We start from the raw sequence: 27750 nt of genomic DNA, 5'->3' as shown, positions 1-27750 counted from the left end.
AGGAAACCTTTCAACTATTTGTGTGGGCATACTCGAAAGGATAACATCTGTGAAAATTAGAGATCGGGTCAAATAATAAAAAAAATATATAAACTGTAAGTCTATGCAATAAAAATAACCATTTAAAGCAATTAAAAGGTTTAAACAGCAAAACCCAAATTTTTACGGCTTTTAGTCGAATTAATGACCTTTTAGGTATAAAATGGATCAACCAATGATCGAAAACAGTTTAAAGCGAGATGTGGAAGTTACTGCTGGTTAAGTTATGGATGTCTCTGGCAACGGTAATCGGAAAAAATTGTTAAAACCGAATATTGTAATTTGCAAGATTTACTTTTTTATCCAGATCAGCATGGGATACGTGACATTTACCAACCTGAATTGCAGTTCGTATAATTTGGACTATTTAAGTTTTCCTACGTGTCAAATTAAAGCGGTGAACCGAACTCATAAGTATATCAACATCCACGCAAAAATATACAAGTTTCCCATTGCTGAAAGTTGGGTGAGCTGAGACTCAATCAACACACTTATTTCATATTAAATCACTTTATTTATGTTGCTTTAAGATCAAGGTGAAGTTTAGGCGTTTTGACAATGGTTACAAAGTATTCTTTCCCGACCTATCCTATGATGGCTGCAAATTTATGAAGAAACAGGATAACATAATTGCTCAAATGTTTTATAGAACATTCCAGAGGAGTTCCAATATGAATCACACATGTCCCTATAATGTAAGTTAAGATATTTCAGTAACTACTAATTCTAATCATTGATTTTGATAGCACGATATCATAGTAGATAAGTTGTTTACCGGTAATCTGGAAAAGGAGTTCGTACGATTTATACCAATACCAAATGGTGCCTATGCCCTTTACACCGAATGGAGTATAAATAGTGTTTTGAGAGCCTCAGTTAAATTTTATGTCAAGATATCGGAGTATTAAATTACATTCAGTCGTTGAGAAAACCAGATGTTTTAATTACCATTGATCTTTTTCTGTAACTTAGCAGCCTAAAGTTATGATCCGTTCATGTATTAGAAATTTGTATATATTATTTATTAAGATCCGTTTCAAAAGAGACAGGTTCATACGGAAAGGGAACAAAGTGGCAGCACTGTTTTCCGTGTTAAATAACATTTCCATTTCCTTGACGGCCTGTTCTCTGTTTGATTTAATTTAATTCGGATCCCAAATTTTTTGGAAGTAAGGTATTTTCCAGGAACGTCTGAAAGCATCAACCAAAATAATTCATCAAGAAACGTGCGTAAGAGGAGGAGGTGGGTCCGACCATTAATAATAAATTAAACATATTCCCTGGCATGCCTTTGCCAGTCCCGGCGACACCAACGCTCCCCTTCCGTCTGGTTCTTGGTTTTCTGGAATGGTTTTCGTGTGCCCTCCACATCGTTGTTGGTGTTCTTGTTCCCCTAATGACCTAGAATACAAATTCAGGCTGCCACCATGCCCCCCGGTCGCCGATTAGTGAAATCCCTGGGCTATCAAGGCTGCCAAGTCATCCACAGCCAGTCGCTGAAACGGAAGCTAATCGCCTGACTAAGTTCCTTAGTTCCCACTCCTCAGCCAGACCCAATCTTTGGCGGATTGCATAATATATACAGCTTGGGGAAACATAATAGCTCACCTCCAAAAACTTTGGGCTTGAAAATATTTTTAAAAAATATGTATTAATAGACGACCTTATTTTTTATTTATTCTTATAATTTTTAAGAGTTTTAAGAACCCCTTTGAATAATAAAAACAAAAAAAATTTATCAATAATCTTGTAAAATGGAATTACTAATATTATACTATATTATATATACAATGGAAAAATATCTTTTATAATCATATTAGAAGAAAATAAGATGGCATATAATATTAAGTAAAAACATGTTAGTTTAGAAAACTTAAAAAATATATTTCAAGTTCTCAGCCCTATTCATCTGAGCACAACTTTACTATATTATATATACAATGGAAAAATATCCTTTATAATCATATTAGAAGAAGATAGGCTGGCCTATAATAGTTAACAATCACTTGATAGTTTAGAAAATTAAAGAAAATATATTCTAAATTCCCAGCCCTATTCATCTGAGCTCAACTGTGCTTATGCACACTGCAGATGCCGACGGTCAAGGTGGAAGCTTTGTGGCTTCGACTGTTTGTCTGTCGGATTATAAATGATTTGCCATTAATTCTACACAAATGCCAGGGGCAGGCAGACTGAAAGCAGACCGGGAGAACATTAACATTTGGCATTGGGCAGGCAGGTAGTCGGCCAGTCAGACAGAAGTGAATAATCAATATCATTTGATTACATTGATAACGCTTTTTTGTGCCGCTTTATTTTCTGTGGCTTTGTTCTGGGGTCGCACTTTATCGCTCTGCGATTCCGATATCCAAATGCTTTCGTCACTGGCGGCATTGCCGAATGTCTAGACGATAGCTCCATAAATGTATTATTGCCTCATTTTGCTTTTGCTTTCCATACGCTACACTTCGTCGAGAGCAAATATTGCGGGTATAGCGCCTGTAGAATGCGAAATGGCATAAAATGTTGTCATAAGAGCGATAAAAATAAACCTAGTTAGCAGAACGTAAGCTGATGTTATTAGGTCTTAGAAAAGGTACACTTATAATATTTGATTTTTTATTGTAAGATTTTCCAAATCTTCATTTTTTGCTCTTTGAGAAGTTACACCTATAGTTACAGATTTATTATGGTAACAATTTTTAAATTTTCATTTTTAAAAACCTTTTCAAAATCTTTTATGAAAATAAAGACCTAGTTCAATGGTGGACAGTTCACCTTTTCTTTATTGTTTAATAAATTGACCAATACGGATAGTTGCGTAACTATAAAAAAGGTTAACAACAACAAATAGTGACGTGTAATTTATTGCTGCTTTGGTTACTATTAATAGTAAACCTACCAAAAAATGGTAAGTTGTGAATATATGGTTCTTAATAGAGTAACTATTTCGTTGGTCAAATCGACAATTCAATGGGTTGGGATCACTTAACTATTCTGTTTGTCAATTTTACCAAAAAGTTTTTGTGTGTATTGTAATTTAAGTTAGGAATAAGCTAATATAATATGGATATCTATCGTTAAATGGGAAAATTTTTAAAAAAATTTCCTGAAAACATTAGCTTTTAACTATAAATTAATTTTTCATTTCTGTATTTAAGAGAGTATCCCAGCTTGGTTTTGTTGAATTCCCAATTTTTTTGCATGGTTTTTGGCGCAAGATTTGTTTTTTTGGCTGGTGATTTGAATATTATTGAATGTCTGGCTGACGTCGCGACGTCAGAGCTCTGACGTGGTCGCGAATCGATACGAATGTAGCCCATACCCATAACCCCCACCCGATGACCAATAACCAGCAACCCAAGACGACCCAAGACAATGCAGCTGAAGTCGAAGGAAGCCGCAGATGATCAGAGGCCTCAAAAGCCGCTGGCGACAGTTGCAGTCGATGCGAAAAAAGGGTGTGCATACCGCCAGGATGTGTGTGTCTCCTTTTTCCCCTGCGATAATAAAGACAAACAATTTTTTTGTGCTGCATATTAAACCGATGAAATGAAGCGCAAACTGATTGTGCTCGTTTTCCGCTGGTGGTGAGGGGGTTATGGTCAAAACGATTTGCTGGACATGGCATTAAGGGGAGTTCCCTGCCCCCGATCCCCCGCCTGTCCTGGGTTTGGCGGATCCTCCTCGAGTCCATTCCCACCTTTCACATGTAAGTGCAACTAAAGGCGGCAACTACAAAGGCCGCCGAGCGACGACAACGTTTTGAGTATCTGTATCTGCCGCTCCGCCACAGCCACTGATAACAACTGGAGCGGCAAATCAAGAGGCCAGATTACTTGGCCAATCCGAAGGTTCTTATACACTTTAATATCAAGTACTTATCATTATATGGTGTAATACAAAACGATTTTAGTGCTATTTTCATAGTTTAATTTTCTCATTTAATTTTTAAAATTTTTTTAAATTTTGGTTTTAAAAAACCTATTAGTTTTTCAAGTTTTAGAAAGGATAAACGAAGTAATTGACTTCTTAAACACATTTTCTGTTTGTTTTCTTTTTGGTCAACAAACCTGAATCAAAACAAATGTATCAATTTCTTACGGCCTTGTAACTTTAAAATAGATCACAAAAAGTTGATCCATAAGTTTAATGTTTTGGTAAGCACAGTATTATATTTGTTCACGCACTTTTCAAACTTTAACTTTTACTCATTCTGCTGTGTTAGTTACAGGTGTTTATTTACTTAAGAAGTTTTGAGTTCTTTGGAAATGGTTAAAAAAATGAGGTTGGTGTATGTATGCTCTATGTAGCTCCTAAGTTTTCTATCCAACAAAATCAAAATAAACTTTAAGAACATGTACTAAAGTAATTGAGTTATCGTTTTGCTTTTCCATTTCTTCAAACCCCATAAACTGGTGAGTTTTATCCACAATCCATAGACCATGGACGAACCTCTCTGCCACATTTGCATACCCCTTTGAAGGGCATAATGAAAACCTCACAAATGAGGTGGTGAAGGGTGGCTGGGAATGGGGATGGGGATCAGGGATCGGGGATCGGGAGGGGAACCAGGTAACTGCAGCGGTGGCGGCGTCATCAAGAGATTGGCCCAGGGAACTGACACACGCACCGAATGTCGCCTTTCGGCTTTTGAAGTTGCTTATTTTGTTGCAGTTGTTGATTTTTTTTCGGGCTGGGAAGTTTCGGATTGCAAAAGAGCCAGGCAAATGAGATGGTCCTCCTCTTTTCCTCCCCCCCCTTTTGCAGCCCGTCTCAGGTGTGTGTTAATTGCATTAAAATGTTTGTAATTGCAATGCAGTCTGCCTGCCTTTCTCTTATCTGCGGGAATCTGGGATAGAAGTCGGGGCATAAACCCGGGGATATATGTGTATGCAGACATGCAGACATGCCAAGCTGTCGTCGGGCCAAAAATGCCATAGATGCCGCCAAAGTCGTGTAACTATAATTGCCATAATAACATAATATCTCGGGGCAGCAGCTGCAACAACAAAAGCCCCGACCGAAAGGTGTCGAGAGACATATTCGCCTAGACATATTCTCCTCGCAGGCCAAAAAAGGCATCTGAATGCCGGAATGACGAGCGGACAGCACCAGACAATTGTCCCTGTCTCGGTCCCAAGCCCCCGAACCCCAAATCCCGAGCCCCCGGGCTTTATGCCTTGGACCCGGGACTGTGGAGGTGACATTTTTCTCATGCCCAACGAAGCGAACAGCTAAATGCAGTTGATGGAGCGCCGTCAGCAGAAGGGGCTACAAAGTAGACCAGGCACAGTGGTTGCAATAAATAGTTACCTAAGTTTTACTTATTCATAGGGATGATGGAAGTATATAACAAGTTCTTAAATGAATGAATTTCCAATTCTATATATTTTTTCAAAATCCATAAATAGGTTTTTTATGATTTATTTTGCTTAAACACTTTTTCCTCCTCTTTTTAGAAGGGTTCCGAAAAACGTATTATCTCAAATTAAATATTATTATGAAATACAATTTAAATTTGAAATGCCATAACTTAAGAGTAAAGACTTTTGGTAAACAACTTTATAAATAAAATCATTACAGTTTAAATGGCCTATTTCAAAAGTTATTACAGTGGCTGCAAATGTTCCTCATGATAGGATGGTCGTTTTTTGGGAGGTAAATTTAAAGTTTTTTAAAAAGCGACTTAAAAAAAATATTCAAAAAATTTAAAGGGATGCTTTAAAAATTAATAGAGAAGCTTAAATTTTTCCCATGATGCTAAGGTAATTTTTAGGGATGTAAAAAGTTTGTGATGTAAGCCATTTTGTTTTAAAATGCAGTTTAGAAACATTTAATTTGATCCATTTCTTGCTTAATGTTTTGGAATAATTAATCAAAATGTATATATTCTAACAGAAAGTAACTTTAACCTCAAAGAAGGTTTAAATAATATTACATAATTTTTTTTACAAGTTTTAGTTAGCATTTAACGTAGATCCTACGCTCTTGGGTTAATCAGAAAAATATTGTTTCCATAATGTCACACTTTAAGATAACTTTGGCTTGAATCACGGTAGAGCGCCTGCTTTTGGCTGGGCTGGCCTGGCTTTTCCGCATGTTTGGCTCAGTGCCTGACTTGCTTCCCGGTCTACCCCCCTTTTTGGCCGAGCCCCCTTTTAACCAACCCCCTCTTAACCAAACCCCCCTTTACCAACTATCCCCATTCGTCTGACTGACTGTCTTTTGTGTCCATTTCGGTTGTGGCATTTAGCTGGAGTCTGTCATGCCTGGCTCACGTTCACTATCTCATGGCAGTCGTCGCCGTTTTGTCGTCTCACTCGGGCTCCTTGGAAAGCCCCCCACCCCCATTTCCACCTTACCAAAACCCCTACCCCTCCCTACAGTCCGTCTGTCTTGTTTGTCAAACAGCAACAGAAAAACAGTTAAATGCCAGTTTACCAGTTAAAATCGGAATCAAAGCGAAAACAATGACACAGTAGCTTTGGCAGAGCATTTAGTAAGGGGAGTCAACCGAGGAGAGGCCGTAAAAGGAGGGAGATAGCTAGACGGCGGTAGAAAGAGACGGGGCTACTGGCCAGGTCGACAGCAAGTGAAGTAAGCAGCAGTAGCAGCAGTTGTAACAGCAGCAAAGGCAGAAAAAAAATCGTCTAGACACAGACTAGACTCCATAAAAATAATTATTATCGGTTGCAATTTCTGTTGCTCAGACTGCTGCTGCTGCTGCTGCTGCTGTTGCCCACCTCCCCCTTCTGGAACCCCTTCCCGAACCCCTTCTCGAACCCCTTCCCCTTCCCATCCCCTTCCACATCACATACCAAAACTCTTTCTCCACCGTTCGACGCCTCCAAATGTCCATCCAGTCCCACTGACTGAAATCGTTCGTCTCGCTCGTTCGTTGGCCGCTGTCCGTTTCATCTGCTTCACATTACACCAGTTTCAGTTTCACAGTCTTGCACTCAAAAAAATATTTATTTTTACAACTTTAATTTTTGAACATTAAAAAATATTAATAAGTAGACTTCAGTGTATGGAAAAGTGGAAATATTAGGAACTTACCCACTTAAAAAGGTATATAAATTAAACTCAATTCAAAACTTTACAAAAAAATTTCCAAACAATTAAACTTTTATAATTTCATTTAATTTTTGTAGTATTTTGTCGTATTATTGGTATATTTTACCCCCAGAAAATTAGTTTAAATATTATTATTTCTTACTACTAAATGGTTTAATACTAAAATGGTTTAATACTTATAGTGGGGTTTGTTTCATACACCCCGTCAGAATAAAATGATCAATATTGAGAGGGGGCGATTTAAAAAAATCATTGGTCCGTATTAATTATAATACATAATATTTAAAAAATAAGTGGTTCTCTATTTTTTTAGAGTGCTTGTGCACTTTCCCAACTCTCCTCAAAATCTCTCCTATTTTGCTCAACCATTCAAAAGTTTATTCTTTGTGCTCGTTTTGTTGTTTGTTTGTTAGAGAATGGCCACAGACTCGACCACTTGGCAGTCCTTTTGCTCCTCCTGTAGGTTCTCGGGTCTCCAGTATCCAGCATCCAGCATCCAGCATCACCATCATCATCGTCATGATGCCTTTGCAATGGGAAACGAAATGAAACTAAGACGGAAACGCGATGCAAACGCAGACGTCCGCTGCAGACGGAATTGAATATTTAACACCAAATCCCCAGAATGTGGCAAATTGCCTTTGATATCCAATTGCTCACTGGGAATAGGGAATATTCACCCCAGGGAATTGTGGGGGTAAATGCAGTCTAGGAGTCTGCTAGGACCTTTATTAAGTCTCTTTAAGTCCTCTGAGGATGCCAGGGATTAGATGGTGTGCCAGAAGGATGAGGTATTTTACAAGGAAACTTTATTTCTGCTTTATAGGTCTTTCGTACTTAATTAGAAAGAACATTAATTAAAGGTTAAAGCATTCATGCAGTCAACTCTTCAAATAAATTCTTTATAAAGAAGAAAATAAACATTTAAGCTGCATGCTATAAAACAAATATAAAGTTACATTAAGATAAACAAAAATTTATATTTTTTTAAATGATAAAAAGGTTTATCTACGTATTTTAATATTCAAATAATAATACTTGAATATTTAAATAAATATTAAATATTTAAATAACTATTAAATATTTAAGATAAGTGTTACGAGTCACCTTCACTTTAATAAATTTACCATCGCTATCAGTTGTTCCGAATCTGATTTGTTATTCATTGTGTCTCATCTACTTTTCCACCCGCAATCATTAACCTTTTTCTGTAACCCTATCCACAAATACTACCTCTAACTGCTTAGTCCACACACCATCCACTTACGGTCGCCTCACTTTGATAACCAATTTATTTTCCTGATTGCCGGCAAAATCAATGCCCGAGAGCTAAACACAAATTGCAGGTGGTCAGGCCACAAGGCACCACCTTATGGGATCCCCAAACGATTTGGACGATGTGCCAGACGGCGGAGTGGAGGATGGGTGTTTTTGAATACAATTCGAGACCATAATTACATTTATTGCAATACAAAAGCGCACTGGTCGCCGGGATAGAGGGGTCTGAGGGGGTCTGAGGGGGTCTGAGGGGGTCTGAGGGGGTCACCGGTGGGTGCAAGTGGATGGAGGTGTCTAGGGGAAGTTTGCCAAACGGAACATGCATTGACAGATGGACAAAAGGGAGTGGGCGTGAGAGGGTTGGGTGGTGCGGGTATGGGGCGACATGTCGTCACGCATCGCTGGGCAGACATGCAGTGGACATCGGTCTCTATTCCCTGGATGTGGAGCAAGGCAAATGCAAGAGTACCCACAGGGAAAACACTGGGAGAAAACCATATAGGGTTAAAAAAACAATATAGGGTTTACTTTTGGTATTATATGCAGATCAAAATAAAAATATGTATAGTTGTGAAAGCTTTAGAACTAAATAATCAATAATAAAATATAATATATTTTAAAAATTATAAAGTTTTATGAGTATATAAATAACTTCTTCGCAAAGTTTTGAAGTTCTTTAAGACTTTTTGTCCCTCGTAATTAGTGCTTTTTACGAAAATCCATTTATAACAATCTACAGGAAAACCAATACTAAAAGCTCTAAAAAATTTCCAGTATTTTAAAGCGTGCTAAAAAAAAACCAAATACTTTGAAATACTTTGTGTTAGAACTCCAGAGAATAAACGCATAAAACCGAAATATCACAGATAATCTACACGTATATTTTAAACCTCATATATAAAAATTCAAAGATATTTTTCCTCAGTGAACATCCACGATAATTGCCACAATTTGCTTGTTGCGTGAATGGACGGACGGAAAAGTGCCGGCGATTACAAAGGGGGAAGGTTTCCTTCGTCGGCGAAAGGGTGCAAAAAGGACAACTTCCGTTTGGCGGACACGCGGACACTTGGACATACCCGCTCGCACATAGATGGACATACATATGTAGGGGTCTTTTTGTCTTATGTCCGCCTTGTGTCATATTTGAGGTGAGCATAAAGCCACTCAACGCCGCCATAAATCAACTGCACTCTGATCTAAGGCTGTCAGCGCGGAGGGACGCCAGACAGCGCGACTGAGCGACAGATAGCGACCAAGAACAACCAGAGTAACTGAAATTCCACTTCAAATAAGTCGACTTATCACATACCACTCGGGTTCTATGTGGACTGGGACTATACCAATATGAACTCTAATAGGCGGGGAAAGAAAGAATATAATCATTGAATATAATATATAATATAATATAATAATATAATCATGAAGGTAGAATTTTTCACATTCTTCCATTTTTAAATATTTTTTAAATTCTATTTTTATAAAATACAGATTATACTATATTATATTATTATAAAATTTATGATTATGCAAATTATTAAAAATATATTAAACCTTGTGGTTTCCACGCCATCTATCCTTTACAAAAAATGTTCTATATGTGAACATATAGTTAGGAACATAGTTTGATTTACAATTACGTTTATGAAAAATAGTAAAAATACAAAAAACCTAGTACGTAGTATCCACGCCATCTATCCTATATAAAAAATGTTCTATATGTGAGAGAAAGATTTTTAAAAAGTTTAAATAGCTTTGTATGTTATAAGTTAGTTATAAGTTACATTCTTTTACATTTACATTATTTTTGTTCTTAACTTTTAAGCACATATACCCCTAGGCAGATCATTGCAACAGCCAGCGACAGCGACAACTTTGTCCCATAACTTTCCAGACGACAAACAGACAACATCGCCGTTGTAGTTGATGTGAATGTCGATTGCGATGTCTGCTCTTTGGGTTTGGGTCTGGGTCTGGTCTGCTCTCACCTATGGCTCTATAGGTATGGCTATAGCTTTGGCCATAGCTTCGACTTTCAGTTCGGATCTGGTTCTGGTTGCCATTCCCGTTCTTGTTCTTGGTCTGCGTTTCTCACACGCGGAGGCTTTCCAGGTCGCCGATGCCTTTTTGTGGGAATGCACCTGAGCTTTGGGGTTCGCCTTGTTTTCAGCCGCTTTTTTGTGTTTCGTTCAGGTCTTCTCAGCCGACTTCGACTTTGACTTGTGTCTAGACTGCAGACTGCAGACGGCAAAAAGGAAACAACAGGAAACGCCGGCAGACAACAGACGGGCAGACCTCTTTGACAGCTCAAACAACTGAAACGAGCCGACAGCAGCAGCAGCGACTTGCAACCAGCAACCTCAATTGCATAGCTGCAACATTGCAGCAGCAGCAGCAGCAGCAGCAGCAACAATGGGTCTCGACTCCACATCCACAAGATATTGGGCAAACATTGCCAAACTGCGCGAACAATTCTCGGCTGTCAATATTGCCTGTCAACGTTGTCGTTTGTGCCATCTTTCCTTCCCTCACTCTTGGCCCTTTTGTTTCTTGCCGGCCTGTCAGTTTTCTTTGTTCATTTTCATTAGTTTTTCTAAAATATGTCACATGTCTGGGGGAAAGATTAGTTTGGGATTGCTTTTAGGTGTAGGTTCTTTAAAGCAAATGTGTCATACCATTGCTAATTCTAATGAATACAATTATGGGTCACTATTGAAAACCATATTTTGTAATTATCTTGACGTCTTTGAACCAATTTTAATTTTAAGATCTTAAGATAACATAGTTAAAAATCAATTTAGAACGGTAGGAAACATAAGAACATATTTACAAGTGATTTATATTATAATACATTATGAAAAGCACGAAATACTTTTTTTTTTATATTTTATAAATGACATTACTAAAACTGTAGTGTAATTAAATAATATGTGGTTTTGACTTATCTCTATGAGAAAATTAGCATCCCAAACATTTAGAAAGTTACTAAATGATATGTGGTTTTGAGCTAAAAATAGGATTCCAAATATCTTTCTCTAATTAATTTATGACATACATTTCCATAACGTCTCGACTGAAACCCCCCGGCCACAGAAAATCAGGCATTCCCCTCCTTTTATGACAACCTACTTTGCCCAGGCGGCAACTGTAATTCGCTTTAGTGAATTAACCAGCTTAATTAGTTTAACTCGAGTCGAGACTGGAACGTGGAAATGGAGAGATTCCCGGCCAGTGATTTGGCGGTTAGTTCAGGACATTGCATTCCTGTCTGTCTGGGGGCTTTCCCCCTTCATCTGGTTTTTGGCCAGCAATACAAGTGCCCGTAGTATCCGCTGCTGGCAGCCATTTAGTCCGACTTGATGTCGTTGTCGTCGTTGTGTTTAATTATTCAAAACCATGTCATGTCTCTGTATAATTTTATGCATTGGCCAATCCAAGCGCCATGATGAAACTGATGATGATTACGAATGGTGATGATGATGATCATGATGGTGACGCCTACACAGAGGCGCAAGAGGTAGACGGCAGACAGCTGACACCGAAACTATGGCTACACTAAGAGAAAATAGTCTGTACTGTGTCCTCTTTATTTATAAAGTCTTTATAAAGTCTGTAAAGGCTTATAAAACTTTTAGAATCGAATGGATTTTTTTTCGAAGTTAAATATAGTTTTTATATTTTTAACAATCTTTCTTTCCCTTACCCTCGTTAAATATTCGGTTTTTGGAATGGTATACTTTTTAAATTTTAATGCTTGGTAATGTACTAATATAATATTGTAGGATTTTCTATCTGCTAAAAATCATTTGTGTTTTTTTGGCGTCTTAGGTGTTTTTTTATTTATTTAATCAAAGTTCAAGGTAGGTGTCTCAGCCTAATTTAAAAAAATTTAATTAATATTTTAGACAGTGGTTTATGAAACTATATATTTTCGTAATTTGCCCTAAAAAGATTAGTTTGTAGTTCTTTGCACCTTTCAAGTTTTAACACTATTGGATTTTCGTTAGGGCCGAAGTTTCCCCGAAAAGTAGGCAAGGTTCCTTACTAAGTGAGTTATAACTTTTTTACACACACCAATTTATTTCATTTTAAACATTTTCTCTTCACTACAAGCCAAATATGAAATGTTTATTTTAATCATAGAATATAATTTTTTCAGTGCATTACTACAACTATCTTTCGACAAAGCCACATGTGGCAAAGGCAGCAACCGCAAAAAAGACAGAGACGGGGAGAAGTCCGAAGAGTGAGAGGGCGAGCGAGGGAGGGAGTGAGACGGAGAGCGTGCGAGGGGGATGGAGAGAGAGCTGGCTGCACTGGCAAAGTGGCATACCAGACAGTCTGACGCTGTTGGAGCCCACGAATGGCCCCAGTTCCCCCGTCCGCCCGTCCCTCTCCGCCCCCTCCCCCTCGCGCCGACCTGCCACGCCCCCTTGCCCCTCCAATGGCCAGATCTTGCCGTCTGGACGAGTACAACGACAACAATAACAACAACCATCGACAACAACGACGACCACAACCACTGTCTGTGGCAGACCGAGACTATCGAAAACTCGAAATTTATTCGTTGGAAAAAGTTGATTTCTGTCGCCTTCTTTTTTCAGCCCACTTTTTGTTTTTCGATTTTTCTGTATGAGTGGTACGAATAGAATCGAGGGGTATATGGGTAATTAAACATTATCTGTGTTTATTATTAACTAGATTATAGGAGACAGAAATTAGGAAATAATATTTTAAAAAATATTTTATTTTAGAAAGATTTAATGATCTTAAAAAGCATTCCCATTTGGAGGAGAGGTTTTTTATGTAAGACTTTGAAAATATCAACATTACAAAATGTATGAAGAAGTAATATTTTTGCACTCCAATCTTAATAATCAACATAGTCTTTAGTCAATCGAGTTTTTTGTAACCAATAATTAAAGTTTGGTTTTAATAAAATCTTTTAGTATAATCTTAAAAACTGGATAATCATTATGTCTATCATTCTGGACAGCTGATGCATTATTCTTTCTTCTTCCCCATAATCTCCATCTCTCTCTCTCTTTTTCACTCTCTGTCCCTCTCCCTCCCTCAGTCTGTCGTTTTACCGTCGTTGTTCGCTTTATTTTCCGTTGAATTGCAAAAAAAAAATGAAAAAAAGAAGAGATGCCCACGAAAATTATGTTAACCAGCCAGCTGTGTTAAAAATCCCACATCATATCCATATATCCCCCTTTCTCCTACCAATTCTCTTCCTCCTTCTCGCTGACGACAAATGCCATATCGCATAAGGCATAAAAATGTTCAGATATGATGTCTGGTACTGGAACATTTCAGGGCAATTGTTGCTGCGATTCGTTGTTTATTTTCAGTCCCTTTGTTTATTCTTTCTCCGACTTTTTTTAACAATTGTGACATGCAAGTGGAGTATGTTTTTTTGGCATTGGTATGCTTCGTTTATTTTTGAACATTTGTTGCGTTTGGATGTTGGTTTTGACAGGTGAATGAACTAAGGAGCACGGTGGTGGATGTTGTAGAATTAGGAAAGTATCATTAGGAATATAAAAATTGGTTCGTTTAAAAAAATAGTAATATTTTAATTTATGAGTTTTAATGAATAAAATATTATGCAGGACTAAGGTAGTATAAGGTAGTATAGTATAAAAGACAGAGAAAACTACATGTTTTTATCAATATAATAGATTTTAAATATAAAATGTGTTCTATGTACGACCACAAAAACCAACCAATCTATAAAATATTTAAGCCCAATTATCATTAGGTTTTCTGTAAAGGAACACCATTATAAAAACTTATATTATGAAGTGTAGGTACACCTAGAAATTAAGATTACGTATACTAGATACATAGATAAGAATAATAACCAAACCCAAATACTAGTTGTATATTTTTCGAAGGTGTGATATTTTCTTCTAATATGTTCTATAGATAGATAATGGTATCTGTTTTTCATTTATATATATATGTATTACCTACTCACCGTATTTCTGCCAGAAGGACTCGCTGCTGCCCACGTTCGATGATTTTGAATGGGATTCGCCGGGGGAAATCGAATCCTCCTCTACTTCATAAACCTCGGTGTAAAGTATGAACTCGAGTCGCGATCTTCGCGTCGTTGTTGTGTTGTTTGAAGCTGATGTTGCTGCAGCGACTGTTGGATGTTGTTGCTGAGGGGTCAAAGGTGATGCAGTGGTCGCTGTTTGGACCGTATCACGTTTGCGTTTATAAATACGAGGCACGGCACGCAGAGATGTTGTTGTTGCCCCGGGCACATGTGTAGTTGATGTTGCTGTTGCTGCTGCTGCTGTTGCTGTTGCAGATTGCTGCAACAATGTAGCACGTTGATTAATTTGATATGGCAAGAGCATAGACGCGGGCGATGCGGATGCAGACTGCGACGCGTCGCGACAACGACAACGACAACGGCAACGACAACCACGATGGGGATAATGATGATGATGATGCTGGCTATGACGATGCCGATGACGACGAAGATGACTGTATGGACACGGCGGACAGGGGGGCGGGGATCGCGGTGGACCTGTGGTTGCACGAATATTTGTCTCGGCACTTGGACTTAAGTGGCAATCCGCACTCGATGCTGGTAATTTATTTTGCAAATTTGTGCCAACAGCGAGTTGCTCCCCTCGCGACTTGCTCAGAATTAAATTTAACTTACGCGTATTATTTGCACTATTTACACTGCACAAAATTGCACTACCACTATATACACGACTGGCACTTGCATTTGCACTTTCACTTTCGCCGCCGCTTCCAGTTGCATTCGATATTGAATTTGGTATCGAAACGCTTGTCTGGCATTTCAGACACTTGGCACCGCTCGTTGATAGCCGTTCTCCCGGTTTAAATCGATTTAGTTTTCCAATGACCAAGGACCATGGTAGCGAATGCTGATCCTGCTGCAAGTTGTGAGGACGGGGAGTCCCCGATCCCGGCATTGGCACCGCGAGGGCTGAGGCTGAAACTGAGCCCGGCCGGAGGAGCGTCGTCAGGCTGATCGCAACCAGAACCACTGTGCACCACCACAATGTGCAGCGGGCCCCCGCGGCGCCACTGGCTGCATGCGTGGGGGCCACAGCGTCGTCCGCCGCCGGCGATCGGATTGTTTACGCCGTGCTTTCGTCCGGAAATTCCCCAAATCGCATGGTCGATTGCGACCAAAACACACGATCAATATGCGGTGATTATCCCTGCAATAGAGGAGAAAAATTGGTTATTCTAGGAATTTTCTTATTTGTAAAAATCAAAAAATATAAATAAATATTTTATAGAAATACTATAATATGACTTTATATATTCTACCAAGTTTTGTAAAATTATTTCATAGAAATAACATTGGTAAAGAAGTAATTTTATTAAATTCGTTTTTGATTTTGATAAAACTTATTCGAGACCTTATATTCTTTATTTACAAATTTAAAAAACTTATCAAAACATGTTCTTTAGGAATCAAATTTGATAAAATATAGTGATACCTTTGATTAAAATCAGTATCAATTCTTTCTGTCACTCTGATATGTTCACCATCTTTCTTTTCCTTCTTTAGAGCGTTTCAAATATTGCTGTCTCGCTCTTATCAAGAGTAATTTTATAAGATATCTCGCTCTTTTCTTTTTTTTCGATTTTAGAGAATTTTGGTGTAGTGAAAAACTATACTTAAATTGATACTTATATATAACTTTTTACGTTCTTAAACGTTTTTAGGCTATCCAATACGTGTATATCTATTATACGTAAGCCAAGAAAAATCATGTAAATGGGAAAAACCACGTTGGAGCTTAAAGTCTTAAAATTACCTCAATCAATAAGGAAATGAAAGGAAAATTTCCATACGAATTGGCCAGTCGTTTTGAAGGCTTTTTGATTAAAGTGACTAGTACTCGCTTAAGAAAAGAGCTATAACTTACTTATGTATTCATTTTACCCTAATTAACTCAACATCGGTACAGTTTCTTGCAGTGCTTTTATGCTGTGTGGTCGCCCACTTGGCTCATGTGTTTTGTTATTTTCTTTTCTTGTTGTCGCGTTTACTAGCTGCATTTGCTTTTGTTTTGTGCCAGTCTGTCCCAAAGTCTGCTGCAAAGTATCCACCGTACCGTCCCACAATGATTCCTCCCGAGCCCCCGACGAAAATACACAGTGAGTCATGGGCGGGAGAGAATCGGTGAAAGGGGGGCGCGAATGGAGGAGACAGTGTCTGAGCATCGCCCTGTGGGCATAAATAACCCCAAGAACTGCAACACGAACAACAATAATATATGTACAAATGCTGCGGCATTGTTGTTGTTGCACGTTGCGTATGCGTAATATTTTGCAGAAATTTATGTTGCACTTCTTTGCGACTTTGTTTTTATTATCATCATCATCATCATCATTGTGGACTTCTATATTTAAAGCAGATCAACAAGAACACAAAGAAGGGAACTTCTTCGTTATGCACTTTACTTTTCCCCCAACTTGATAAACAAGGAACAAATTTCAAAAAACTCCAAGCAAGTCATGAAAAATAAGCTCTAAGATAAAAACATCAACAATATTAATATTACGAAGTGGGATGGCTTTTTTGAGCAGGGTTTTGCCCCAAAAACTTAATATAATAATTGGTAATGCTAATATATTGGGAGTTTGTATATAATTAATCTAAACCACATAAGTTCTTATATTTGTTTTTCTTATGAACAGCTTTACATTTTTATCAGCTCCAATCACTTTAAGATACTTTTCTGTTTTTGTAGTCTTGATAGAGCAACAACAATGTTGCACCCCAATGTGTCAGAGACAGATTGATGCCACAAAACAACAAAAGCATTAAGATGGATCGCATTGTGGAGACGAATCGTCCTCATCAACATCAACTCCATCCCCATCATCTCCGTCTGATTCTGTTGTTTGTCCGATGTTTTCTTATTTTTATTCGCTTTATTGAAATTCCTTTCAAGTGTCGGAGGAGATCGTCATCATCCTGCTATATCCTCCTCATGAACACGATCATGATCATAATCATTGGCAACCTTTGCTGTGGTGTTTGTGTTTGATCTGTTTTCGTTGCCCAGACAGACAGACAGAGACGGCGGAACGGGGGTCGGGTATGGGGGATCGGGGGATCGGGGGACCCTCGACGGCAGCTACTGTTTCCCCTTTTTGGAGCCCTCTTGAGCCGGAGCAATTTATTTGATTGCCTCTTCATTTTCCTTCCCTCACTCCGTTTTGGCTCAGACCTTAAGTCGAAATTTATGTTTGCCATAAAAACACGATCTCCGACTCGGAGTCATAATTAATAAAAAAAAAAAGAAAGAAGACCAAATCCGAAATGCAAAATGCAAAACAAAAACAAGCCCAGAAATGTGGCCATAAAGTGCTGACAAGTGTTTTCTGCCATCCAACTGCAGACCCCAAACAAAAGGCTTGCGTGAGTCAAGATCATTTTGAGACAGAGTTTGTTTGGGCCTTTTTTGTGGCACCAGCTGGACTGAATGCGATGGGAATGAAAGGTATGAATGCGGGACTTTATGAAAAGAAATTACCATACAAAGTAAACTCAGATCGCGGGAATGTGGCAGTTCAAATAAAATGTCTCCTTCATAAAAATAAATGTTTTCTTGTGCTTCTTAACTCAAGTTATTTTATGAACATTCGAATAATAAAAAATATTTGATCGTTATACAAAAATGTATTAGTATATAATATAAATAAGATTAAAAAATAAAATATTCTAAATCGTTGACCTCAAAAAACGAACCATTTAATATAATTCGTATTAGTTCTTTTGAAATTCTGTGCACAAACTCTTTGAAAATGGCGAATCACCACACTAAAAACCATAAAACAATAAAAGCAATAGAAATAACCATATCAATACGCCGAAACAACAACAAAATACTTTGAACATAAGCATTTTCATCTAATTCAAACACATTCCAGTTTATTTTTAAACAAAGCGCTACATTCTTGAATTTATTTCTGTGCCGGCAAAAACAAAATCGAACTCTTTTATTTTCAATTTCCAACATATCGAGCAGAGAGGGGGAACTGGGGGAAAACCCAGGAATTCGCGAGTAATCGACAGAAAGCCGGCTGTTATCGATAAAAACACCGAAAAGCGAGCATTGGCATTTGCCAGATAAGCGGGTAAATTCGTACTCGTACATACCAGAAAGTCGAACGCTCGATTTGACATTGAGCAAACGTAAATTCGAAGAATTCCGGCCCAGGAAAAGTTTTCCCAACGTAAAAGAGAAGGAAGTACGGCTGCAAATCGCCCCTCGAGATCCCCGATCACGGCACTATTTTACTATTTCACGCACGATTTTCGAACCCGTGTCACGTCACGAATATCGAGCACACTAATCAAGGAATTTCACACATGACAACCAAGTATTTGGGCTTGCTTTCTCTTTCACTCACTTTCTCTCACCCTCTCTCTCTCTCTTATTCTTCTGATTATAGGTAATATTTTGGTTGTATTCCAATTTTTATGTTTTTCATACTTTAATGTTGCAAAAAAAGTGAAAAAAATGTGAATCACTTGAGGTGAACTTTAAATTTACTTCTGAGATAAACACGTTTATCCACGTAATCCCCGATAGCATATGGCCATATAGCTTTTACCGATCCGATCTAGCCGCCAACCTGCGCCGCACTGAACTAAATGCGATTTTTTTCGCAGCTAACATAAAAACTGCCCGTTTGTCTCCAATATTTCACACACTCGGGCCCCGGCGTCTATATAGACGATATATATCCCTGCATTGGCCGGGAATATAGAAGGGGGCTGGGCGGTCTGAGACTCCGACGCGGCGACAGGCGTGCCTTTTATTTTTACCGCTCATTTTGTTGTTGTTCGCGGGCATGAAAAAAAAAGGAACTAGAAAATAGCAAAATTATTTTTGTACTTAAAAATAAATTGAAAAGCATTTTCTTCATCTGTTTTTGCAACAACGGGCGCAGGAAAATCAAGCGTGAAAAGTGATGCCACTCCTTTTCCCCCAAATTTCCTCTCCACTTTTAAGTCTCCACTCTACAAACTCGTATCCCTGAAGGGCCACACAAATAGAAATATTTTCAAATTTTTCAAATGGGGTATTAAAATGATATATTATTAATAATATGAGTAGTAAGTAAAAGGATATTCTATTTTAAAAATGTTGCTAGGCATAATAGTTTTATTATTTTCATTATATTTAATATATTTAAATCTCAATAGGTTTTTTTTTCTAATGTGTGATAACTTAAGGATTTTTTTGAGTGCATTGTGATGTTTTTCTCTTCGAGGATCGGGAACTGTCTCCGTCTGTCTGCCCGTCCGTCCGACTGTCTGGCCCTGCTCATTATTTCGCTATCATCGGGAGAGACGTAGAATCGGCGGCAAGAACAACAACCCGTTCCAAAAATACCCTCTAACAGTGGGGTAGAGTAGGATGAACAACGCAGACACAAGCAGCATAATTTGTATTCAAATAGAGAATAAGAATGTTGCAAAATTGTTGCACAAATAAGTGAAGGAGGGGGAGCAGTGGCAGAGGTGGCCAACAGGGCGAAAACACAAATTTCAGCTATGTTGGGGATAGGGCCAAATGGGAAATGCCCTCATATTTCATATTTTAATTAAATTAATAATATTTTAAAGTGTACAGAATATTAGAATTAAATTTCCTTGATTAAATTATATTGAAAGTTCAATTTTTTTATACTTAGTTTTGTTTTAGCTTGTACTAATTTTTACTTTGTATAACCTTTTTTAATAATGTTTTTGAGTGGAACCTTTTTAAAAATTGATATGCCTCAAACAAATATTTGAAAAGTCTTCAAAAAAATGGCTACAAATTTATTATATTTACTAAATACATAAAATATACTTTTTTAAAAAATCAAAGTTTTAATTTAAGTTGTAAATAATAGAAAACTATAATAAATAATATTTAATTATGGAAACCTAACCTATAACGTTTGCTGCTTTAACAATAGCTTGATCTCCAAAACACAATCCTTATAACCTGAGAAATCTTTGAGTAACACAAAAGCCGGCAACAAAAATATCACAAAAGATGAGCAGGGCGGGGAGTAAAGTATGATTCTCTATTCTCGAGGATAGGGTCGCCAAAAAGGGAGTCTATGTGTGGGGATTCTTGGCTATTTTCAGGCCCATCTGACTCACTCGCCCTCAACCACAGCCGATCCTCTCACTCCCTCGCTCTCTATCTCGTACTCCCCGCGAAAAGAACAATGAGCCAGCGACCGCTGAAAATCTTCCACTCGCAAAACCGCACAAAAGTAACGCCTGGCCCAAAAAAAGGAGATTTTGCAATGTGAAAATTGCATGAATTAGAAAACAAAAAGAAAGCGAGGAAGAGGAAACTGCCGGTTCTGCTGCTGCTGATGATGATGATGATGATGACGATGATGAAACCGTGGAAGGAGCTGCCAGGCAAAAAATCCACTCAGACGAAAGTCCTTAGACTTTGCATTTCGGCAAATATAATGCACGGCGGGGCGGTGCAGGGAAAGGGGGCGTGGCCGGGAAAATCAGGAAGTTGCCACTGCAAGATGCAGCGCAGGAAACTGCCAGACGGCGACGTTGGCTGGCTAAGAACAATGCCGGGCCACACAAAAAAGTAAACCAAGGGAGAAAACTAAGCAAACTTGCTGATGACGACGAAAATACACTGAAAAAAAGTACGACTTTTTTCATAAAAAATATTTATCCTATAGTGGTAATAACAAAACAATAAAACGAAGTGTTAAGACAGGGTCCTCAAAAGTTATATCAATATTATGTACATTTATTTTCTGTAATAACATGTGGGGGGGGGGGGGGGGGGAAATAAAACATTATTATTTTTAATACAGGAAGTAATTTAATAAAATAAATAAATTAATAAAAATAAAATTATGTAATTAAACCAAATGTTTTGCATTAATAATACTTCAATAGGTTTAAGTTTGATCTATATATTTATGCAATGCTTCTTATTTACTAGTGCCTTTTTAGTTAATCTTTTTAAAATATATTTTAAATGTTTTTTCAATGTTCCAGCAGAACCAGCTATCCATCCAGCCTCCTAACAACAATAATACATAATTACAATAAAGAACTGCACTTTATGCAACAGCACAACAACAACAACATTCACATCAACATTGACGTGGAAAATGCAATCAGCGAAACTAGAACCAAAGGAGCAGAATATTTCGACTGGCAAGGATCTCTGAATGCAATGCCAGTAATTTGATGGTGTGGCTATTGTTCAGCCCAACGATATAACGATGAAGGAGATGGATATTTATTGCACTTTTCTGGCAATTATTATTGCTCGATTACTGATGGAAGAAAAGAACCAAATCAAGTAATGAATAGAGTTTTTGCAGTTGCGCATCAGTGCGTATACGTAATGTGATTGTGAAGGGGGAAATATGCTTGGGAACTATTTTTCGAAGTTAAATAGGGTTTGATAACTGTAGGACCCTTCATTGAAAAATGCATTGATTGGTCCTTGTATTTTTTTTTAAGATTTTCTTTTACAAAGACAAGATATAAAATAAACTTACATATGTACCTAAACCAAAAACAAAAGCAAATTTCTTTAACTATAAGCATTTTAATAATTATTTAAATTAAATAGGAATTAATGGTATAGATATAGTCTTCATCGAAGTCAAACTGTTAAATATATTGGTATATCTACCCAACTTTTCTATCGCTTAAATTTAGTTATAACTAAGCTCCAACTTAGTTTTAACTTGCTTAAAACTGACCCTGACTTTGGTCGCAACTTTTGCTGTATTTTTTCCACAGAGTTAATGGTTTTCTGCAGAAAAAACTTTGGAGAGCTAGAAAGAGAGAGATGGCAAGCAATAGATAAGGACAGAACGAGAGATGCAGGAACCTGGGGAGAACCCGTTGATGGTTGTACATCATTAGAGCGCTATCCTGGCGCCAGTTGACCAGACAGAGACTTCCTACGTCCCCCTCCTTACTCTTGCTCCGTCTCTTTCTAACCCTGTTTACCCTTCTCTTTCTTTGGCGGTAGTTGCATCCTGTCCCGCTGTTGCAGCCTCGACTGGAAGTCACGTCATATTGATTGAAATTTAAAATGCAAATCACTTAAAGCGTTCAATTTAATCAAATTATTACAACAACCAGTTGGAAAGGCAGTGAAAAAAGAGATGGTAATAGGTTAAAAAAGGTGGTTGGTTTGGGGTGGGGGGGGAGCAAACTGTTGACGACTAGAACAAACCACAACAACAACAACAATAAATGGAAGGCAACGACAAGTAATTTTCCACATTTTCTGTTTGCGGTCACTCGAGGAGGCGCCGCCGAGTGGCTTTCCATAAAGGGGTGAGGCCCAAGGGATGGGGTAGGAAATGGTGGCCACATGAGAACGTGTCTATTAAAGTGATAGCCTGGCCTGGAGTTGGTCACTTCTGGACAAGGCGTACACCTAGAGAAAACTTAATATAAGATTATATATCTTTAAGTGCGGATTTCGGCTTGGTAAGGTCGTAATTAAGATAGATTATAATCAAGATTTCGCTGTTGTTTTACAAGGCTTTTTAACATTAATATTTGAATTTCTTAAATTTGTTACAATCTCGGGTTTTTAAAAAACACAGCAAATTAAATACAAATATATGTATAGCATATAAAATATTTCGAAAACTAACATCCAGTAATAAAATTGTACCTAATACATATACTAATTTTAAAAAAGAACAATATCGAATGATTGTTAATATTTTTTTAGTGTTCTGAGCTAGAAAGTAAACACATTGCCCTGACATCAACAACAATGTTTCCAATGCTAATGTTGTCCAATCTACCAGCCCGCCGTCCATCGGCCACGCCCCACCGCACCTCACCCCACCGCCTTCCTGGGCGGTTGCTGTTGGCTTAATTAAATTGTGGTTGCAACTTGCGAAGCGAAGCGCGTACACAAAAATCACACACAACAACAACAATGGGCTGAGAAGCGAGTGCGGTTGCCACTTTATGATTGCATTGGTTGTTCTAGCTGCGGTGGCTGTGGTTCGATTATAATAGGCCATTTTTAGCATGGAACACCCTGTACTTTATGTTTGAACGAAAACATTATTCCAAGCTCAGGTGTCTATAATTGGAATTTCAATCATGGATCTTTTTGGAAATGCATTCCCTCTTCCCTTCCCTCTTGCGGGAAGTTACAGGACTTCATACTGCTTGCTTAGAATGTCACCTCAACTAGAGCCTCGGTGGCGCAGTTGGCAGCGCGTAAGTCTCATAATCTTAAGGTCGTGAGTTCGAGCCTCACCCGGGGCATGTAACTTTTTTTCCTTTTGTTTTTTTTATTAAACAAACATTTAAAATTAGTTCAAACTAATTAATTAATTTTCTGACTAAAAAAAATCTGCATTATTTTTCAAACTTGATGATATAACCAAGAAGTCGTCCAAAATTAAAACTTTAAAATATTGATCAAAAATATTTTTCAGAAAAATTTAAAAAACTGTAAATGCTCTTACTTTTTTACCATTACTTATATTATACAAAACATACCTGTAAAAAAATTATTATCGTTTAGAGTTTATCCCTAAGTCGTTCTAGTATAACATCTTTTAATAGAAGCTTACCAATTCATCAAACCAAGCACGTAAAGAAAACAACAATTATGAAAAATCAAGAAATCTTTAAATAATCTTTTAAATGTATTTTGTATATATTTTTTATTTATAAAAAGGAATTTACATCTAAAGAGCAGCTCAAGGTCGACCTACGATATATATTATGTTCCCCCTCATTAAATCTGTAAACCGCAGAAGTACCACATCTAGAAAAACCGCAACGAGGGCAGTAAAAACTTGGCTAACATCATCATCAGCATCAGATTATGCATAAATCTGGAAACAAAACCACAGCAACAACAACAATAGAAACAAACCCAGTAGCAGCAATTAAGTTAACTAGCAAAAATAGCAGTGTTGAGTTCCGCTGAGAATTCTATGAGTTACTCGATCTAACAGAGCAACTATCTGAAAATCATGGGGGAACGCTTTAAGTCTTAAGTGAAATCCAGCGGGAAATGAAATGCAATTTCCAAGGACTCTCCCAACCAACTCAAAAACACCAACAAAATCGAGGGAAAATGCTCTGGAGCTGCAAGCTCAACTCTCTTCATTTGCCGCCCCAAAAAGTATGCAATGAAAATCGAAGCAAACGAAGTGAAATGCTCGTAAATTGTAGTTGGCTGACAAGTTGACTCCTGGCAGGATTTTCCAAAGGGGGAGAGGGGTGAATTGTGGGTGGTGGGTGGCCGCCAGGATGTGCGGGATGACATTGCACTCGACTCAACTCGCCGACGAGTGCAATGAAACTGCAAAACTTACACCAGTCGAGCCAGGAAATGTTGGTGTTTGTGGGGGCTGCCATTCGCCCCCAACTAAGTTCCTTACTGCTCCTTATTTGCTCCTTGTGCACTCCCCGTTCAATGTATCTCTCTTTATTGTGCATTTGTCCTTTGGCAGCCCAGCGAAGGACAAAATTCAATGAACGTTTTCCTGTCTTCGCTGATGCACTAGGAAAATAGACTTCCGGAATTTTAGAAGCGAGCTGGAAAAAACGCATTATGGGTAAAATCGAATTTAAAATGGGTATTCATACCTTTTTTAATGGAATCATATTATTTAACAATTTTTTTTTCTATATTAGCGAACTTCAGTTAAAATGTAACTTGCCTAAAATAAGCACTTCAAGTTATAGCCCATCAAATAGCCTTAAAAAATACCTTTCTCCATATTTAAATATTTTTTTTTAGTTTTTATATGACCTACTGATGCCATAAAACAATCTTAACCGGTTTTAATAATTTTCTTCTTCAACATTTATTGAAACTATAATTTTATAGGATATGGGTATCAATAAAATGTTAAATATAATACTTACTTTATAAACTTTCTTAAAAACGATAATTTAACATTTTTCCCAAGTATTTTGAGTGTCAATAAATGAAAATCATGACAGAAAAAAAATAAAATCGTTTTATATTTCAAATTTGGTCATAAAAGGGATTTTTATGAACCCGCCGGCGCGCTGGCACTTGAGTTCGCCTGCTCCCAGATGACCTTTCAGCGGTGGTCATCACCTGCACAGCTGCACTTTCATTAATATTGTGTTTTTGTTGCGGCTTCCCAAAGAGTTTTCTTTCAGACCAATTAAGTGCTGGCTTTCCTCCATTGCTTTTCATTCATTGTTGTTGGCGAGCATAAAATTCAATCAAGTTTTGTGTTGAGCCAAAAGTTACGATGGCTCAGACAAGAGCGCAGTTACCCCTTGGGTTACACCCCCTTTTAACCCCCCTCCCCCCCAAAGACTGGCAGACAGACAGGACACGTTTGTCCTTACATTGTCCTCTGGTCGATTGCTGTTGCATCCCATGGATCCCTGTCTAGACTTGAGTTGGTTGCCCCCAACCCACTGCCATGACAACCGCATGCGATTTATGCTGATGCGAGCATTTACCCCCCTTTGGCCCCCGCCCCTGCCTCAATTAGCACCCCCTGCAGTTAGCAGTCCCCTGCACTCCCCCACGCGTTAATATTATTAAATGCAAATTAAGCTTTATCCCATTTCATTCATTAGCGGCTGTAATTTAGCCCGCAAGAGTCCTTGTTTATTAGCACCTCGAATCGGTTGGGGTTTCACACGAAATTAACAGGGATGCAAGCGGATATAAAATGTACAAGGATTTACGGAGACTTTTGAGATCCGATTAGGATTAGAACAGAAATGGCAATTTCGGTTTATTGATCTTAGTTTCTAATCCTTTTGGTTAATCAATTAAAAAACACTTTTTTAAGTAACTTCAATTCACTTAATTGGGTTTTTTGAATGCTACCTAGAATATTTAGTAGTTATTTTTTAAGGATCATGTTAAACCAATGTTTTTTTTAAAAAAAAGCTTTTTTTTGAGTATTTAGATATTGTTTGTGTAAGGTATTGTGGGCAAAATTTCTAAAATATTTATTTGTGAACTGTCAACTAAAACTAGTTTATTGATACATACATCAAATAAATATTTTAATAAGTTGAAATCAAAATTTATATTTAATATTCCAAAAAAAGAACCACTAAACATTTATATACATTTTTTGTCCTGATACTGTGACTGAAAATATCGTTCTCCAGGGTGAAAACCATATAATTACATTGCTTTTGTGAAACCGCTTTGCATCCCTGAATATGCGGGGGTGTAAAGTGCATTTGAGGTGCAAATTCCCATGCGAAGATTGCTGCTTTTGTTGCTCCGTTTCTTGGCTAATTTGCAAACCAATTAAATGTCAATTTGAGGCATTGTTCCCTAACATCTCGTCCTCCACCACACCTTCAATGGGTTTTAGTCCCATGTGGAAAACTTTTTTTCGCCACCGCCAAAGTTTCGCCCATTGCCTGTCTAGACTTCTTTGGCAGACTCTCACGACTTCTTCCTTCGACTGCAGCCCGACTTTTCCCCGTAGTTTGCATTGCGTAGTTTGCATAACTTTTTACCCAAACTCCATGCCTTTCAACGGCTAAGTGAGTTTTAATGCCGACAAAAGCGCCCAAGGGTGGAGCTTTGTGTTTGGGGTTTCCAGCCAAATTGGCACACGTTGCGTATGCGTTATATGTGCATTTACAGTTTGTGTGCTTAGTTTGAATATTTCACTCAATTCACTCATTATTCATGTCTGTTCGCCACTTGCTTCGCTATGCTAGGCGAAAACTGTCGCCCCTCGAAAACTGACACGCCCCCGCAACCGCAGTCAGCCAGTCGGTCGGTTATGGTCAGGATCGGAAAAAGTTACAGAACCCAGGGGGAAAACGGTATGGGGTTTTCGTCCTGGTCAAAAAATTGTATGCAAAAAGGAAAATGGCAAAAGCCGAAAAATGCACATTGCAATGCACATAACAAGAAGGAAACGACTATACATCTCCTAACCGAATTTTGAATACTTAATAAAAATCTTTCTTAAGAAATAAATATAATAAAAAATACAAGAGGTGCTTATAGGAAAATCTATAAATTTCATAAGTTATTTTATCAGCACTTTAAAATTTGAGGCATACAATAACAGAAGTCATATAATTAATTAGTAAAGTAGATTATAAATTTCCACAATTATAAACAATTTCTAATTTGATTTTTATTTCATACTCTTGATCCTCTTTATTTCCCGTGATGCAACAATCCATCTGATGTAAAACTCCACTCCGAGTTGCGAATGCAAAGTTTTAATCACCTTTCTGATCCCAAAGTGGTCATGACCCAGCCCAAGTAAAAGCCTCTCCTGGCATTCGAATATGGCTGCGGGATACTCGGA

At 37.9% G+C, this 27750-nt stretch overlaps 2 protein-coding genes and 1 non-coding gene across 3 annotated transcripts in view; 2 read left to right on the top strand and 1 right to left on the bottom strand.

Moving 5' to 3' along the window:
- Window positions 1-19073, bottom strand: part of LOC108007473 (uncharacterized) — a 77321-nt gene extending 58248 nt beyond the window's left edge. Inside the window, exons 1-2 of the mRNA XM_070996436.1 lie at window positions 18572-19073; window positions 14373-15611 (exon numbers count right to left, since the gene is read on the bottom strand). Coding sequence (XP_070852537.1) covers window positions 14373-15359 — 987 coding nt within the window. The 5' untranslated portion in view covers window positions 15360-15611; window positions 18572-19073. The remainder of the gene's footprint in view (window positions 1-14372; window positions 15612-18571) is intronic.
- Window positions 240-947, top strand: dls (daedalus on 3). Its single transcript, XM_036814454.3, has 4 exons — window positions 240-284; window positions 347-505; window positions 570-734; window positions 786-947. Exons 1-4 carry the CDS (start codon window positions 240-242, stop codon window positions 945-947), a joined length of 531 nt encoding a protein of 176 aa, XP_036670349.3.
- Window positions 19074-23643: 4570 nt separating the features above from the next.
- Window positions 23644-23716, top strand: TRNAM-CAU (transfer RNA methionine (anticodon CAU)). Its single transcript has one exon. It is a non-coding gene; the product is annotated as a tRNA-Met (tRNA).
- The last annotated feature ends 4034 nt before the right edge of the window (window positions 23717-27750 follow it).

Source organism: Drosophila suzukii, chromosome 3 (genome assembly GCF_043229965.1).
Source record: "Drosophila suzukii chromosome 3, CBGP_Dsuzu_IsoJpt1.0, whole genome shotgun sequence".
Taxonomy (NCBI): Eukaryota; Metazoa; Arthropoda; class Insecta; order Diptera; family Drosophilidae; genus Drosophila; species Drosophila suzukii.
Note: the sequence above shows the minus strand (reverse complement) of the source record. Positions and strands in the feature narration are given on the sequence as shown.

What these genes read in the sequence shown, in the direction of transcription:
- dls (XM_036814454.3), top strand. Translation starts at nt 240, where the DNA reads ATGTGGAAGTTACTGCTGGTTAAGTTATGGATGTCTCTGGCAACG. An exon ending in TATGGATGTCTCTGGCAACG is followed by an intron (nt 285 to 346) that starts GTAATCGGAAAA and finishes TTTTTTATCCAG; the next exon opens with ATCAGCATGGGATACGTGAC. An exon ending in ATCACACATGTCCCTATAAT is followed by an intron (nt 735 to 785) that starts GTAAGTTAAGAT and finishes TGATTTTGATAG; the next exon opens with CACGATATCATAGTAGATAA.